Genomic DNA, 18,968 nt, shown 5'->3' with positions numbered 1-18,968 from the left:
CAGTGAAAACCATCAAACAAGACTTGAAGAGGGTAACTGAAGGCTCATTGCAGACTTGTCTATCCCAAGTCCTGTTTAGCTACCGCACGAGACCTGACTCGCTCACTGGGATCCCACCTGGTGAACTGCTCATGAAAAGAGCACTTAAGACAAGGCTCTCGTTAGTTCACCCTGATCTACATGAATACATGAACAGGTAGCGATTAGGCGGCTTCAACAAAGTGATAGCGCAAATGTGTCACGCGAGATTGAAATCAATGATCCTGTATTTGTATTAATTATGGACAAGGTCCAAAGTAGCTTCCCGGCACTCTCGTGGCCAAAGAGGGGAGCAGGGTGTTTCGGGTCAAACTTTCAAATGGACTCATTCACCGGAAACACTTCGACCAAATCAAACTCAGATTCATGGACTATCCTGAGCAACCCACCTTGGTTCCTACCTTTTTTGATCCCCCAACATACACACCAGTGGCAACCGGCACCACGGTTGACCACGAAGCAGAACCCATCATCCACAGCAGCCCTGCAGGGCCCAACACACCAGACAGCCCAGCAAGGCCAGCTGCACAGCAGCCCAGCGAGGGCCCAACAAATGATTCAACAACACCACCGAGACGATCAACCAGGGCAAGAAGGGCCCCAGATCGACTCACATTGTAAATAGTTACACTATTGACTTTGGGGGGAGTGTTGTTATATATGTGGACTTGTATTTACTCTGTACAGCCACCAGAGCGCTCATCCCCTGGAGTCCCAAGGGATCCCATAATCTCTTGTTCTCCTAGTATTTTGATCAATGTTCCTCCTTCAGCCAACACCATCAAAAAATAACTTTTTTATTTAATTCCAAGCACAGAATGGTTGTGAAATTTCCCTACATATCGACAGCAATAGCACTCCAAAAATAATGAATTGAATGGAGACTTGAGGCATTTCTATCTGATACGGTGTTACAATGCAAGTAGTTTATATTTACACTTCATCCCTGATGGTGTCCTGTACTGTAGATGGGCCTTTCTCTTTGGTTTCTCAATAAGAAAAGATGACCAATAATTGTTATGATGATACTTTGAGAAGATTTTATGTATGGCTGTATGTGCTGCAACCTGTAGTACTGTTACTAACAGTCCCAAACTCTGTCTTGCTTGAGGTCTGCTCTCAAGAGTGAACCAATATTCAGCCCCATGAAGTGACTGGATGCAAGCTGGACCGTACAATTTCCCACAGACTCTGCTTGATTGCTATCATGCTGCTGTGGTAAATTGCCTGTTGGAGACCAGGCACCTCCCTAAAGGAAGAGAAAGGAAAAGATTAAAGTGTTGGACCAATAGTTTTACTTCAATATGGCAACCCTGCCTCAAAATAGTTTTCCAAAGGCCACAAGTGCAGACGTGAACTGAAATGGCTCCAACACTACGTTGAGTAGCCATTATTTTCTAATATGTTGTAATCTTAGCTGTTGTTATTTAAATTGAGCCCTGAATCATCGTGAAGTTTTGACATTACAAACCTGCTTTCCACTTCCTCAATAGTGTCTGGTAAAGGAACGTTCAGTGTTTCCAGTAAGAAAAAGGCAGCAACTCCAGATATTATCGCCATTCCACCATATGTAGCCATTGGTAGAAATGGTATATAATCACCGGTCAGCCTTATAGCCGGTGCTACCATGGCTCCCGCCCGGGCCATCGTACTCACAAGTCCCAAACCTGTTTGTCTGCAAGGGGAAACAACCAAAGTGAGTCAGAAGTTGATGAAACATTTCACCTTCTAACCATTATTTTCTTTACTCCTCTAATGAAGCTACTGAATTTTGTTGGGGTATTGCACAGATTCCTTCAGTATGACACTCCCTAATATGGCCTATATCTGTAACTGTAATACTTTCATATACCCCGTCATTGTAACACTTTGATATAAACCATACCCCTGCCTATAATACAGATGTAACCCTCTAATGTTTGAGAGCTTTGACTATTTGACTTGAGAAGAATTTTGTGTATTTTTTAATTAAGATCTTGCTATTAAGTTAAATTAGGCTCACAAGGGATTAAATCCGCAACATCCAGCTTTTGAGAATGGGAACTAAAATTCAGTTGGGGTGTCTGTCTAGAATGATGGGTACTACATACCACTTCAGATTGAACTATGGAGGTTTGTTGTGGACATTCCAGTAAACACCTTGGAGTGTCTTCATTCATGTAACCTCAGATGGGGGTTGGTTAGCCACTCGTAGGAAGGCAGTAGCAGTTTTAATTGGAGGCTCGACTGGCCCAGCTGAGGTCAACTAACTGAGCACAGAAGAAGGAGGGAGGAAAATGAGTAAGATTGTCAAACAGACAGAGTGAGGGTTGAATTGTTTGTACATAAATTTACAAAGAGGCCGAAATTGCCCCACGTCCCATTTAGGGGTGGAAGTCGTGTCCCTGGTGTGTAATTGGGCTTTGCGCCCCTCAAACGGCGCTCCACCTCGTTGGAGGGGCACTCCAAGGAAATCAGCGTGGCGCTAAGTTCAGCGCCGCACTGAAGAGGTCAACACTATGCCGAAGCTCTGCATAGTGCTGACATGCTACAATGCTCCTCCCCTTCAGTTAAAGGAGAGGACTACTGCGCACTCTGCAAGCCTTTTGGTGGTTGTCAGTGAGCCACCAGGGATGCGCTCGACCGGGCCAGCGGCAGCTACCAAAGATACGGCCGATGAAATAAAATGGCAGCCTGAGACGCACACAGGATTGGACAAATGCAGGAAGAATGTTCCCGATGTTGGGGAAGTCCAGAACCAGGGGTCACACTCTAAAGATAAGTGGTAAACTATTACGGACCGAGATGAGGAGAAACTTTCTCTGCCATAGAAAGTTGTTGAGGCCAGTTCATTAGATATATTCAAAAGGGAGTTAGATGTGGCCCTTATGGCTAAAGGGATCAAGGGGTATGGAGGGAAAGCAGGAATGGGGTACTGAAGTTGCATGATCAGCCATGATCTTACTGAATAATGGTGCAGGCTCGAAGGGCCGAATGGCCTGCTCCTGCACATATTTTCTATGTTTAACGGGCGCCCAGGGTGGACGTCATCGCTCCGCGAAGCTGGCGCTGACATCGGCCTCGTGACCTGTGGGGCAATTTCCCCTGCGGGTCGCAAAGGGTTCGGCACAGTGTGCAAAAGGGTCGGCACGCACAGCGATGGTAACATCGTTGGTTGGGTGAAGGCCCAGGGCACCGCGCTACCAGCAGATCACTCCTAACATCTCTGGGGCAATTTCGCCCGAGGCGCTACCGCTGCCCGCCCAGGGGAAAAGGCCATTGTGCCTCCCGTAGGCGCTAACGGGGCGCAAAAAAGGGGCAATTTTGGCACCAAAGTGTTTGGTGAGATATAAAAATGTTAACAGAGAAATGTCTTAGGCTAGGTTAAGACTGGGAACTGAACATTGGTTACAAAATATTCAGGAGCGACAGAGCAAAAACAGAGAGGGGTCAGTTACTAGTTAAGGATTTTATTACAGGGCTAGATGTAAAGATATGTATGGGGTTTGAGTTAAGACGGAATCCATATAGAAAGAGTTAAAAAAATAGGAAGGGACATGGTAAATATCTTGGTGTGCATTATAGGCCACCAAGTCGTGGCGGTGAGATAGAGGGGGAATATCTGAAGACAGCTCATTGAGATATGCAAGAACCACAGTACAATAATATTGCATGATTTAACTATCCAAGAATAGACTGGACTAAAGGTAAAGGACGTGTGCGAAGTGGGGAATGCCTTTTAGAATGCAGCAAGAATTTGTTCCAAGGTCAGCTTGTTTCTAATCCAACGAAGAAAGAAGCATTGCCTGTTTTAGTTCTGGGAAATAAAATTGGGTAAATAACTGGTTTGAAAGTGGGGAAATAGCAATCACAATATAGTTAGGTTTAATGTAAAAGAAATAGAAAACGATAACGAAGGCTGAGATTTTATGAACCTTGGCGGATCTGTGGTGGGTGATGCCGCCGGCCCGCTAGTGTCTCCATTCCGCCGCTGGAATTCATTTCCCAAGATTGGGCTTGTTAAGCCCGCCTGGCGCGTTTCCCGGCTGAATAGAGGTGACGCCATTTGATGATGCCTCATTAGCCAGTTTCCTTAAAGAAACCATGTGCAAATTTATTTTGACATTTTTGCTGTCAGTGTTCTACAGCATTGAGGTGCTGCAAACACTGACAAGCATGCACAGAGGTGCAGAGCTGCACCCAGGCTCTCCCATGAATCCCTCCATAGGCTTATGAGGGTGTCACAGCATACAGGGAGGTTGTCTTCCCTTCGCATGGGCGGAAGACATCGCCCCAGGTGATCAACACAGCCTGGTTGCAAATTGCAGAGGAGGGCACATGCAGGGATGTGGTCAGGAAGACCTGGGTGCAGTGCCGCAAACCTTTTAATGATCTCAGTAGATCATGAAACATTAGTACAAAGCCACACTCAACCTCATTGTTCCGTGCCTCTCATCACATCCTCACCCTACTGCATATGCTTACTCACACAAACTTACCTTGTACCTCCACCCAACCCTCTCTATCGACATTATCACATCGCTAGCTCATTAGCCACCCCTCACACTCACCCAAGTGAAATCATACCAACTAAAAACACACAAGGGTAGACACTTGTTTTATGCAATTTTCTTGAAAAGTTTCTCTTAATGTGGTGTCATACATTGAAACCTTTATTTTGTGTTCTTGGACAGATTTGTATGCACCTTTGAAAGTGGCTTAGTGAGTTGCAGTGAATGGGGAGACATATCGGTACCCCCTGCAATAGTGATGAGTGTGAAAATAATGACCTGGGCATTGTAAGGATGCTTTATGGTGTGGGGTGATGTCAAACTGATGAAAGCCAGGGTGTACAGCGTCAAGTGAAGTAAATCTGGCCATGGTGAGACCACATGGTGAGAGCACATGGGATTGGGGGTAGTGTGCTGACAGGGATTGAGAACTGGTTGTCAGACAGGAAGCAAAGAGTAGGAGTAAATGGGGACTTTTCAGAATGGCAGGCAGTGACTAGTGGGGTACCGCAAGGTTCTGTGCTGGGGCCCCAGCTGTTTACACTGTACATTAATGATTTAGACGAGGGGATTAAATGTAATATCTCCAAATTTGCGGATGACACTAAGTTGGGTGGCAGTGTGAGCTGCGAGGAGGATGCTATGAGGCTGCAGAGCGACTTGGATAGGTTAGGTGAGTGGGCAAATGCATGGCAGATGAAGTATAATGTGGATAAATGTGAGGTTATCCACTTTGGTGGTAAAAACAGAGAGACAGACTATTATCTGAATGGTGACAGATTAGGAAAAGGGGAGGTGCAAAGAGACCTGGGTGTCATGGTACATCAGTCATTGAAGGTTGGCATGCAGGTACAGCAGGCGGTTAAGAAAGCAAATGGCATGTTGGCCTTCATAGCGAGGGGATTTGAGTACAGTGGCAGGGAGGTGTTGCTACAGTTGTACAGGGCCTTGGTGAGGCCACACCTGGAGTATTGTGTACAGTTTTGGTCTCCTAACCTGAGGAAGGACATTCTTGCTATTGAGGGAGTGCAGCGAAGGTTCACCAGACTGATTCCCGGGATGGCGGGACTGACCTATCAATAAAGACTGGATCAACTGGGCTTGTATTCACTGGAGTTCAGAAGAATGAGAGGGGACCTCATAGAAACGTTTAAAATTCTGATGGGGTTAGACAGGTTAGATGCAGGAAGAATGTTCCCAATGTTGGGGAAGTCCAGAACCAGGGGTCACAGTCTAAGGATAAGGGGTAAGCCATTTAGGACCGAGATGAGGAGGAATTTCTTCACCCAGAGAGTGGTGAACCTGTGGAATTCTCTACCACAGAAAGTTGTTGAGGCCAATTCACTAAATATATTCAAAAAGGAGTTAGATGAAGTCCTTACTACTAGGGGAATCAAGGGGTATGGTGAGAAAGCAGGAATGGGGTACTGAAGTTGCATGTTCAGCCATGAACTCATTGAATGGCGGTGCAGGCTAGAAGGGCTGAATGGCCTACTCCTGCACCTATTTTCTATGTTTCTATCCCTAGCTTCCTGGGCAGCAATGTAGTCAGGTGCTGATGCCCTGTGTCCGGTGGGTGTTGTAGTTGGTGCTGCTGGTGTGATTTGTATTGATGGTGGTGTTGGGGCTGATCGTGGGGCGATTCTGAGGATCAAGGTGAAAGTTTCAAGGGCATCCATGCTGATGGAATAGATGCCAGGTGAAGTAAAGATGACAGAAGCGATCTGTCAATGGTGGGAGAGGTAATGAGGTCAGGCTGAATGGAGACTTGTGTAAAGAATCCAAAAAGTTGAGAAAAAAACATTGATCCTTGGTTGTAAACAATCCAGAATGAGTTTAATTGCCTCTCTCATCGCTGCATTTCAGGTCTGTTCAGCGCCGACAGATCCGACATTTGGTAAAGGCACATGGCAGTGGGTTCACAGCGGTATACCGACCCGCTGGGGAAAGAAAAGACTTTCCGACCCGAACTGCCACTGATCATGCCCGCTGACTCCCCGCAAAATCCAGCTGGAAGAGTCACAGATCAGAATGCTGGACTGGAAAAAGGCAAAGTTCAGTCAAAGCATGAAACTACATATGCAATGCATCTTTTAAGGGAAAATTGGATATATATTTGGAGCAGAGGGAAATGTAGGGCTATAGGGAGAGGGTGGAACTGTGGGATTTGTTTTGGATTGCTCTAGGAAAGAGGCGACACAGATACAATGGACCAAACGGCCTTCTATGTGGTAAACTTGTATGGTTCTATTGAATCAAACCTGGTCTGAATCGCTGAGTGGAGCCTTTACTCACCAGTCTATTGTCGGAGCTCTATCCTGATGATTGTAAATGCTGTTACTGACCTTGTTCAAATGAATGAGTTGTAGAATGCAACAGGAGTACTCACCTGACCACAGTTGGGTAGAGTTCACCTGCGTGGAGATAGCAACAGCTGAATGCAGCAGCAAGACATCCCTTCCCAACAGCAGCAAATGCAGTTCGTGTGGCCTGCAATTCTGTAAGCGAGGTGGAGAGACAGAAATTTCACTGTCTGCTATTTTAATGAATTGATTAATACGTTTGGCTGAAATGTATCTTCTTGATATTTTAACATTTATTAATCGATTTTAATTAATCAAATCTGAAAATAGAATTTACAGGAATTCCAGCAGAAACATTAACCGACTGGTTAAAAATAGAGAGATTTCTATGCCTGATCCAATATGTGCACACAAGCACTTTCAGCAGGAATCATTGTTTAATGATGAGGAATGAGAATCCTGGTTGATTTTTCCTCTCGCTAACCAAGGTATGCTGAAACCAAGAGTAACACACTTACCACAACTCAGCACAGCTCAGGGATCAACCTGGGATTTTCTTGGCACATGGTGCATGAACACGTATGTCCTCTTCCTGCCATGGGACCTAACCTGTATTTCTCTAATCTGTCAACTAAAGAGTCCTGTCTATTTATTTTTTGAACGTTTGAACACAGCCTACATTCAATGCAAGTTATCATCTCTAATGATGAATTAATTACTCTGTAAATAATGTTCAGCTCATACCTAGCTTGTTATCTTCAGGTTCAGTAAAAAGATGTCCACTTGCATTTCACTGTATCTCAGTTTCATGTTCTTCCCTTCTCCAGTGTTTTATTTTTCCAATGAGCATAGATTGAGCTGTTCAGAATCTCTTGCTAGCATAACTTGCTGGTAGTTGGAATGAGATGGACAGTCACTAATCTTGATAGGTTAGTAAGTAGACAACTGTACAACAAAGAGGAAGAATGGGACCTGCAGTGGCTCTTGCATCTGTGTTCCTCTTTGGCCAGTGATAGATCACCGTTGTCAGTTGTTCTGGGCAGGTGGCATCTATTTTCCCCTCCAATGTTCTTGTTTCTCTGCTGCTTTCTTGATGAACTGACTTCTGCTTAGGTATGGTTGCAGAGATGGCAGCAACATCTTGTTCTCACAGACGAGCATCTTCTTGGGGAGGGGGAAGTGAAGATCATTGTGTAGGAATGAGGAGCAGGAACCCTGACTGATTCTTCCCACTCGTTAGTTCTAGGACACTTTGATCAATTGCAGCATGCCAACTGCTACCCCTGCTGAGTTTAGCTAACTTAGCATGTTGCAGAAATCAAATCCTGGACCTTCTGTTCTAAACAGCTTCATACACTCACTAGGCCATCAGAGGAACTGGACAATGGCATCTATGATTCTCAATCCTCCTGCATGACGAGAGTGACATGGATACATTTTCTTTTGTGGGGAAAGAAGGATATGTAACTATAAGAACTTGCCTTTTGGGATGAAGATATTTGCTATTATAATGCTCCCTGCCAGGATGAGGGAGGTGCCTTGTGTGAACCGTCTGCCTATATGACTCATGGTGTAAACACCAACAAGTTTTGCTGGAATGTCAACAACTCCAAAGATGACTTGGATGAGATAAATATCAACTCCAAACCCTTGCAGATCAATCGATAGCCCATAATATGAAAAACTTGTTGAAAACCTGTTGCAGGAAAAAGAAGAATCAGGTTTTTTTCATCATGTCCACGTTATTTCTGTGGATGGAAATGTTATTTGCAACTTCTCCATTCCAACTGCCTTATCAATCATCTATTTGGCTTCAGAGGAAACCAATCAACTTGTAACAATCCTATGGGGCGAAATTGCCCTCGCCCCGATTGGGGGTGGTAACCTTCTAGGGCTGGGTCGTTTAGCACCCAGCGCAGAAGTCCCACCTTCGATGCTAAATTGCGCCTACCACCTTTTAAAGGAAGCGGTGCGCTATCTCCGGTGCTCCACTTCCTTTGGCGGCAGATCCCGGGGCGCTACTGCAGCGCTGAGTTAAGTGCTACGCAGTGCTCCTCATAGCGCTGATGTGCTTCAACGCCCCTCCCCTTCGATTAAAGAGGAGGGCCACAGCGCACACTGCAGGCCCTTTGATGACTGCGACTGGGCCACCAGGGCAGTGTCAGACTGGGCCACCAGCCCGGTACCCAAGACCGAGTGCCAGTCGGCATGATGGCGGCCCAGGCCACGCTATGGCTGCCATCGTCGAGCTGACCCAAGAGTTAGCCAACAAATCAAAGATGATGGCCCCGGGGCGCTGGCGACCCCCCTGTTAATCAGCGCCCCAAGGGCGAATGTCTGCCATCGATGCGTGACACTGGCGTTGACATCCACTCACGGCCCCCCGGGGCATTGAGGTGTTGTCGTGGGGCGGTGAGGGTTTGTTGCGCACGGCGAAGGCATTATTGCCGGTTGTGTGGCGGCCAGGGCGATAACCGCTGGCAGCGTCTCCAAAACCTCCTGAGCAATTTCCCGCACGATGGTAGTGCCCCCGTCCCCCGGGCGAAAATTGCCTTGTGTGTCATTTGCACTTCCCGGAGGTGCTAACGGGGGCTTTTAAAAGGGGCAATTTCGCTCCCTTAGTTCTTTGCCTGGTTGTTCCTCTTCCTTTTCTTCCTGCTTTTTCTTTCTCACCGGCATTTTTTGTCTATGGCCACCACTTCACACCTAGTTACAAGAATGAATTATCTAATAACTTACCAAACAAGCATGGTACAACATGCTGTCTTGCACATTACGGGTGTGCGGAACAGATCTAAGACACTGTAGGAACCTTTGTTGTTTGACAGCTCTTTCTCCATACTCGATTTGAGGGTCTACGAAAAACACACACAATGAAATGGCACATCTGCACTGAGCATTGTGCTATTTTTTGGAATATTCAGCCTGTGATAGATTCATTACTTTAATTGGAGTAATTTTGGTCTTCGCATCCCGATTTGGACGAAAATTGGGTAGCGGCAGCTGAGAACTCTGAGAGAGATCAGTTCTGGAAGATTCCCTTTGGGTTTAGTTTCTGGCCCTGCTGTATCATCTGGACAGGCCAGGAATAGGTGTAGGAGCTTCGAGTGTGAAGGAGGTAGCAGTTTATTAGCATATTCAAAAGCGGATGGGTAAGAGTGTAACACTATTTCTTGGATCATGGGCATGCTGAATACTGAGTTCCCAGTACCTCCATGGAAACCAGGCAGAAGGCGTCCTCAGGAAAACCTGCAGGCGGGTGCTCCATAGATTTTAGAGAAATTGTTTCAGGAATTTAATTTATTTTCCCACTTGTGGCACTAAGTCTTTTTCGTGCTGTCATTAAGTATTGGGCACCAGAAAGTTTGCCAATAGGGATCCTCTGAGCTGATGTGTTTGGAGGAACACGAGGAGGTGGTTATGGATACCAGGCAAGCCAGGCTCCTTGGAAGGTACCTCATGCCCTTCCACCGGTACTCAATCCCCTGCATCTGCAGAGAGGTAACATACCTTGCTTCGGCAGACTTTCTGGGGTGGAAATTCGGTCGCACCTCTGTTGTGGCGTTAATCCAGGCGGAGCGGTAAATTTTGCACCGGCAAATCAGCTGGGCCCTAAGTCTGGAGCGGCGCGCTAAGCGAGGCATTGCACACCTCTTTTAAGGCGCTAGGCCGGCAGAGCAAGGGGAAATCCTCAGCTAAATAACCGGCCTCGGAGCGACTTAAAGAGGCCTTGGGGGGTGGGGGCCGGGGGGGAGGAATCTAAATTAAAAACAACAAAAACATTCATAATAAATAACTCACGCCACCATAACATAAATTGCAAAAAACAAATCAATCACATTTACCTCAGGTCGACATTACTTACTGCACTGCGGCTGCTACAGCTTGGAACGGCAAGCGTGCCACAGGCGTTCCCACCAGGCACTCTACGGTGCACTACAGGTCGGCCGCGATCCAACTATCGAGCCGGTGTCGCATCCAGAGGCATTGCACAATGGCTCGCCACTTCCGGGCAGTACTGCTCCGCGCCCCCTCAAAAGTGGCACCGAATGTCTTGGCAGGGTGCTGGTAGTTGGTCGCCCGGAAGTGCTTACCACCACCATTACCGCCCCTCTGGGGTGCTAACAGGGGTGGCAGGAGGCCGAAAACCCAGCCCAATGTTTTGGAGGTTCCTCTTCCCAAAGGACAGTGTGCCAGCATACCTCCTGGAGTGTGATCACTATGAGATGTGAATGCCTGATTAATCATTCTGCTGGAAAGTTCTTGAGAATCATAGCATAATATTGCATGAAAGAAGGCATCCTCAGGCAAACTTACAGGCAGGTGATCCATAAGGTCCAAAAGGTCAAGGTGATCAGGAGCCAGTGTCTATTTAGGCTCACCTGCCAAAATACCTTCAACCATTTCATTGAAACATAGAAAATAGGTGCAGGAGTAGGCCATTCGGCCCTTCGAGCCTGCACCACCATTCAATAAAATCATTGCTGATCATGCAACTTCAGTACCCCTTATCCTTAGACTGTGTCCATTGGTTCTGGACTTTCCCAACATCGGGAACATTCTTCCTGCATCTAACCTGTCCAGTCCAGTCAGAATTTTATGTGTTTCTATGAGATCCCCTCTCATCCTTCTAAACTCCAGTGAATACAGGCCCAGTCGATCCAGTCTCTCCTTATATGTCAGTTCTGCCATCCCAGGAATCAGTCTGGTGAACCTTTGCTGCATTCCCTCAATAGCAAGAATGTCCTTTCTGAGATTAGGAGAACAAAACTAAACACAATAGTCCAGGTGAGGCCTCACCAAGGCCCTGTACAACTGCAGTAAGACCTCCCTGCTCTTATACTCAAATCCCCTAGCTATGAAGGCCAACATACCATTTGCCTTCTTCATCGCCTGCTGTACCTGTATGCCAACTTTCAATGACTGATGTACCATGACACCCAGGTCTCGTTGCACCTCCCCTTTTCCTAATCTGCCGCCATTCAGATAATATTCTGCCTTTGTGTTTTTTCCCCCAAAGTGGATAACCTCACATTTATCCACACTATACTGCATCTGCCATTGCATTTGCCCACTCACCTAACCTGTCCAAATCACCCTGCAGCCTCTTAGCGTCCTCCTCACAGCTCACACCACCACCCAGCTTAGTTTTATCTGCAAACTTGGAGATATTACACTCAATTCCTTCATCTAAATCATTGATGTATATTGTAAAGAGCTGGGGTCCCAGCACTGAGCCCTGCGGCACTCCACTAGTCACTGCCTGCCATTCTGAAAAGGACCCGTTTATCCCAAATCTCTGCTTCCTGTCTGCCAACCAGTTCACTATCCACGTCAGTACATTCCCCCCAATACCATGTGCTTTGATTTTGCACACCAATCTCTTGTGTGGGACCTTGTCAAAAGCCTTTTGAAAGTCCAAATACACCACATCCACTGGTTCTCCATTGTCCACTCTACTAGTTACATCCTCAAAAAATTCTAGATTTGTCAAGCATGATTTCCCTTTCATAAATCCATGCTGACATAGAAACATAGAAAATAGGTGCAGGAGTAGGCCATTCGGCCCTTCGAGCCTGCACCACCATTCGATAAGATCATGGCTGATCATTTCCTCAGTACCCCTTTCCTGCTTTCTCTCCATACCCCTTGATCCCCTTAGCCATAAGGGCCATATCTAACACCCTCTTGAATATATCCACTGACCTGGCATCAACAACTCTCTACGGTAGGGAATTTCACATGTTAACAACTCTCTGAGTGAAGAAGTTTCTCCTCATTTCAGTCATAAATGGCCTACCCCTTATCCTCTGTCCCCTGGTTCTGGACTTCCCTAACATTGGGAACAATCTACCCGCATCTAACCTGTCCCGTCCCCTCAGAATCTTGTATGTTTCTATGAGATCCCCTCTCATCCTTCTAAACTCCAATGTATAAAGGCCCAGTTGATCCAGTCTCTCCTCATATGTCAGTTCAGCCATCCCGGGAATCAGTCTGGTGAACCTTCGCTGCACTCCCTCAATAGCAAGAACGTCCTTCCTCAGATTAGGAGACCAAAACTGAACACAATATTCCAGGTGAGGCCTCACCAAGGCCCTGTACAACTGCAGTAAGACTTCCCTACTCCTATACTCAAATCCCCTAGCTATGAAGGCCAACATACCATTTGCCTTCTTTACCGCCTGCTGTACCTGTATGCCAACTTTCAATGACTGATGAACCATGACACCCAGGTCTCGTTGCACCTCCCCTTTTCCTAATCTGTCACGATTCAGATAATATCCTGTCTTTGTGTTTTTGCCCCCAAAGTGGATAACCTCACATTTATCCACATTATACTGCATCTGCCATACATTTGCCCACTCACCTAACCTGTCTAAGTCACCCTGCAGCCTCTTAGCGTCCCCCTCAAAGTTTAGTGTCATCTGCAAACTTGGAGACATTACACTCAATTCCTTCATCCAAATCATTGATGCATACTGTAAAGAGCTGGGGTCCCAGCACTGAGCCCTGCGGCACTCCACTAGTCACTGCCTGCCATTCTGAAAAGGACCCGTTTATCCCGACTCTCTGCTTCCTGTCTGCTAACCAGTTCTCTATCCACGTCAGTACATTCCCCCCAATACCATGTGCTTTAATTTTGCACACCAATCTCTTGTGTGGGACCTTGTCAAAAGCTTTTTGAAGTCCAAATACACCACATCCACTGGTTCTCCCATGTCCACTCTACTAGTTACATCCTCAAAAAATTCTAGAAGATTTGTCAAGCATGATTTCCCTTTCATGAATCCATACTGACTTGGACCGATCCTGTCACTGCTTTCCAAATGCGCTGCTATTTCATCTTAATAATTGATTCCAACATTTTCCCCACTACTGATGTCAGGCTAACCGGTATAATTACCCGTTTTCTCTCTCCCTCCCTTTTTAAAAAGTGGTGTTACATTAGCTACCCTCCAGTCCATAGGAACTGATCCAGAGTCGATAGACTGTTGGAAAATGATCACCAATGCATCCAGTATTTCTTGGGCCACTTCCTTAAGTACTCTGGGATGCAGTCTATCAGGCCCCATGGATTTATCGGCCTTCAACCCCATCAATTTCCCTAACACAATTTCCCACCTAATAAGAATTTCCTTCAGTTCCTCCTTCTCACTAGACCCTCGGTCCCCTAGTATGTCCGGAAGGTTATTTATGTTTTCCTTCGTGAAGACTGAACCAAAGTATTTGTTCAACTGGTCTGCCATTTCTTTGTTCTCCATTATAAATTCACCTGAATCTGACTGCAAGGGACCTACGTTTGTCTTCACTAATCTTTTTCTCTTCACATATCTACAGAAGCTTTTGCAGTCAGTTTTTATGTTCCCTGCAAGCTTCCTCTCGTATTCTATTTCCCCCTCTTAATTAAACTCTGCTGAATTCTAAATTTCTCCCAGTCCTCAGGTTTGCTGCTTTTTCTAGCCAATTTATATGCCACTTCCGTGGATTTAACAATATCCTTAATTTCCCTTGTTAGCCACGGGTGAGCCACCCTCCCTGTGTTATTTTTACTCCAGACAGGGATGTACAATTGTTGAAGTTCATCCATGTGATCTTTAAATGTTTGCCATTGCCTATCCACCATCAACCCTTTAAGTATCATTCGCCAGTCTATACTAGCCCATTCACGTCTCATGCCATCGAAGTTACCTTTCCTTAAGTTCAGGACCCAAGTCTCTGAACTAACTGTGTCACTCTCCATCTTAATAAAGAATTCTACCATATTATGGTCACTCTTCCCCAAGGGGCCTCGCACAACAAGCTTGCTAATTTCTCATTACACATCACCCAGTCTAGCATGGCCAGCCCTCTCGTTGGTTCCTCGACATATTGGTCTAGAAAACCATCCCTAATACACTGCAGGAAATCCTGCTACCAGTTTGGTTAGCCCAATCTATATGTAGATTAAAGTCGCTCATGATAACTGCTGTACCTTTATTGCATGCATCCCTAATTTCTTGTTTGATGCTGTCTCCAATTTTACTACTACTATTTGGTGGTCTGTACACAAGTCGCACTAGTGTTTTCTGCTCTTTGGTATGCTGCAGCTCCACCCATACAGATTCCACATCCTCCAAGCTAATGTCCTTCCTTACTATTGTGTTAATTTCCTCTTTAACCAGCAATGCTACCCCACCTCCTTTTCCTTTCTGTCTATCCTTCCTGAATGTTGAATACCCCTGAATGTTGAGCTCCCAGCCTTGGTCACCCTGGAGCCATGTCTCCGTGATGCCAATTATATCATATTCATTAATTGCTGCCTGCGCAGTTAATTCGTCCACCTTATAACGAATACTCCTCGCATTGAGGCACAGAGCCTTCAGGCTTGTCTTTTTAACACACTTTTCTCCTTTAGAATTTTGCTGTAATGTGGCCCTTTTTGATTTTTGCCTTGGGTTTCTTTGACCTCCACTTTTACTTTTCTTCTTTCTATCTTTTGCATCTGCCCTCATTCTACTTCCCTCTGTCTCCCTGCATAGGTTCCCATCCCCCTGCCATATTAGTTTAACCCCTCTCCAACAGCACTAGCAAACACTCCCCCTAGGACATTGGTCAGTAGTTTCTGTCAAAACCACCTGGGAATGACTGTGGGAATCATTTTTCTCAGCGCCTGGGCCAGTAGCAGATGTCGAGCTGTGCCATCTGCTGTAATGAGACCTGAGGCTACCCTGCAACAAAAGATTTGCACTTGCATGGACAGTCCCAGTCAGCTGTAGTCTGAAATCTTGCTACCCATTCTTGCCAGTACAATACTGTGCTGATGTATGAGAAGCTCAGAGGGCATCCATCTTCACAAACACCACCTCAACTTAAGTAGCCTTTAAACAAAGGGCTGGACGCTGGGCCACCGTGTCACTTGTCTGCAGAACTTACCGTTCAGCCCTGGCAAAGATTGCTGATGGGTTGAGATATCCTTTAAGGCATTCCAAAAGCCTTCTGGTATTTGGACTCCTCATTCAGACACTCCCCTTTAACTGTTCCCATCTGTTTAAAAGTCACTAAAACACAGCTCCTGTCTCTAGTGCCACCCCTAGTCCTGTCTAAGTATGTACCTGGAGTTGTGAATAGAATCATAGAATGAGACAGCACCGAAGGAGGCCATTTGGCCCATTGTACTAGAGCAGGCTCTTTGAAAGAGCTATCCAATTAGTCCCACTGCCCTGCTCTTTTCTCACAGCTCTGTTATTTTTTTCCCTTCAAGTAATTATCCAATTCACTTTTGAAAGTTAGTATTGAATCTGCTTCCATCACCCATTCAGGCAGTGCATTCTAGATCACAGCAACTTGTTACATATAAAATAAATTCCTCATGTCAACTCTTGTTATTTTGCCGATCATCTTAACTCTGTGTCCTCTGGTTACTGACCCTTTCGCCACTGGAAACAGTTTCTCCATATTTACTCTATGGCTTTGAGTACCTCTATCAAATCTCCCCTTAACTTTCTCCGCTCTCAGCTTCTCCATGCTCTCCACATAACTGAAGTCCCTCATCCCTGGTACCATTCCAATAAATCTCTTCTGCACCCTCTCTAAGGCCTTGACATCCTTACTAAAATGTGGTGCCCAGATTGAATACAATACTCCAGCTGAAGCCTAACCAGTGTTTTATAAAGATTTAACGTAACTTCCTTGGTTTTGGGGCCAAAATTGCCCCTCTCAGAAAGGCCCATTAGAGCCTCTGGAATGTGCTAAAGGGTTTTCGCCCGGGCGCTGCGGCCAGAGCGCCCTCCCCCGGAATTGCTCTGCCGGTGAAAAGTAGTTTGCTCCCAGCGATTAGCACACTGGCCCCTTTGCTCCCCTCGGGGGAAATGCCATTGACAGCTTCTCTGTGCGAGGAGCTGTGGGGGCTGTGGTGCCCTGTCCGTCCTTAAAGGGGAGGTGGCAGGACGGCGGCCGGCATCTTTTTTCTGTCGGCCGACTTTTCAGACGGCTCAACAATGGCGGCTGCTGGTGTGGCTGGGCTGCCAACATGCAGACCGGCACCCCTTCTTGGATACCAGGCTGCTGGCCTGGCCGACACCCAACCTGGTGGCCCAGTGGGTGCCACTAAAGAGGCTGCAGAGTTCGCAGCGGCCCGCTCCTTTAAAAGAAGGAGGGGCCATTGTGACAGGTAAGCGTCACGTAGCACGACCGCGTCGTGCTGATGTCATCAGCGCCACGCTGCTGTGTTGAGCGCAGTGGGTAAGCGTCGCGCCTTGCAAATGCCACGTGAACAAACAAACAGACATCCATTAGCAAAAAAAACATCTAATTTAAATTGACTGCCCCAAACCCAACGCGGAGCAATTTCGGCCCCTATGCCTCTATTAATAAAGCCAAAGATCCCATATGCTTTTTTTTAACACTGTTGCAACTTATCCTGCCCCCTTCAAAGATTTGTATAGATACACCCCAAGTCTCTCTCTCCCTGCCCCCATTTAAAATTGTACCATGTAGTTTATATTGCCTCTCGTCATTCTTCCTACCAAAATGTAATACCTCACACATCTCTGTTAAATTTAATCTGCCATGTGTCTGCTCATTTCACCAGTCTATGTCTTCCTGAAGTCTGTTATAATCCTCCTCATTTTTTACTAAATTTCCAAGTTTCATGCAATTTGCAACTTGAAAATTATATCCTGTATACCCAAGTCCAGGTCATTAACATATATCAAAAAGAGCAGTGGTCCCTGAGGAATACCACTCTATACTTGCTTCCAGTCTATAAAACAACTGTTCACCGCTATTCTATGTTTCTATCCCTTAGCCAATTTCATATCCACGCTGCCATTATCCCTTTAATCCCATGGACTTTAATTTTTCTTAGAAGTCTATTATGTCTTCTTCTTCTTAGGCAGTCCCTCGTATCGCGGTGACTTGCTTCCACACCAAAAAGGGATGAGTTCACCGGTGTTTCAATGAGGGACCTGATATTCCAGATCCTGTATTAAGTGTTGAAGGGTGGAAGATGCCTGTGCGTGGATTTTTTTAACGTGGGGTGGCCGTTGCACACCAGCCATCACACGGGCTTGACAGAGCCAGGTCTTGGTCCAGTAGCAAGGATTAACCAAGACGACTGGAGACCAGCTCTGCTGCACGGACCTAGTGCGCACAGATATCGCAGTCTGGGCTGGGCCCGTGCTGCCCCTGGGCCCTTGGCTCTTCTGGGCCCCAAACCCACGCCTCTCCTGGCCCTGATCAAGTCGCTCCACGATCATTCGCCGCACCTTCACCCCGACCTCGCAGCTCTTGCTGTACCTGCCCATGTTCTAATCACCAACCTGGATTATGGTGGCGTCCAATCCAGTCGCCCTCTTCACTGCCGTCACCCTCCTGCACCAGCTCGCGCTGCTCTCTGAAGTGGTATGCCGCCACGCTACTCCCAGGGCCCTTTTATGGCCCCGACCTGCCACTGGTATTCTCATGCAGGTCGGGGAGCAGCGTGGTGGCCCCGACCTGCGTTTATTATGTGGCACTTTGTTAAATGCCTTTTTATAGTCTACCTACATGACATCAACCGCACTACCCTTAACAACCCTCCCTTATTGCATATGAGTTGATAATGGAGAATTGAGTACCAGCTTGCACTTAAAATTCAGGCAGCGCTAACCAAATTAGAACAGAGCTACACGTAACACGTAAAGATGGAAATTGGCTCAGTGTTTTTCCGAGATAATAAGAACTCAATGAGTTCTACATCAAGGTTTTTTTAAAGAATTTTTAAAGAAATTGAAGAATTTGGGTGAAAGTCCAAGGCCTATTGTGTAGGACACTGCCATGGTGGAATAAAATAAAAGAGATTAAATAAATCAGGAAACAGTGCTAGGCGACTCCGGACCTCAGTTTTAGAAACCTGAAGTAGGGTGGGGAAAAAAGAGTTTAGAAGTTCCACAGTAATGAGGCTCCAGAAAAGAATTAGTTACAATAGGAGACTTTTCAAAACAATGAGAGTGCGGCGAGGATGAAGAGTATGTAGGGTATCTTTCCAGCTTATAAGGAACAAGAGAGGGACGTTCAATGAAGCAATAAAATGGGGAGATAAGAGGAGGCAAGAGGTAAAGAATTTCATATCAAATGACAAGCTTTTTCTTGTATCATGTGGAGGAGGAGGATAGAG

General features: G+C 46.2%; 1 protein-coding gene across 1 annotated transcript in view; it reads right to left on the bottom strand.

Annotated features, from left to right (window-relative positions):
* LOC139239476 (solute carrier family 22 member 6-A-like) overlaps nucleotides 1-18,968 on the bottom strand; it is a 67,437-nt gene that overhangs the window by 4,519 nt on the left and 43,950 nt on the right. Inside the window, exons 6-9 of the mRNA XM_070868254.1 lie at nucleotides 9,572-9,687; nucleotides 8,314-8,528; nucleotides 6,919-7,027; nucleotides 1,511-1,714 (exon numbers count right to left, since the gene is read on the bottom strand). Of these exons, the coding sequence (XP_070724355.1) occupies nucleotides 1,511-1,714; nucleotides 6,919-7,027; nucleotides 8,314-8,528; nucleotides 9,572-9,687 (644 nt within the window). The remainder of the gene's footprint in view (nucleotides 1-1,510; nucleotides 1,715-6,918; nucleotides 7,028-8,313; nucleotides 8,529-9,571; nucleotides 9,688-18,968) is intronic.

The sequence above is a fragment of the Pristiophorus japonicus genome, chromosome 27, assembly GCF_044704955.1.
Source record: "Pristiophorus japonicus isolate sPriJap1 chromosome 27, sPriJap1.hap1, whole genome shotgun sequence".
Classification (NCBI taxonomy): domain Eukaryota; kingdom Metazoa; phylum Chordata; class Chondrichthyes; family Pristiophoridae; genus Pristiophorus; species Pristiophorus japonicus.
Note: the sequence above shows the minus strand (reverse complement) of the source record. Positions and strands in the feature narration are given on the sequence as shown.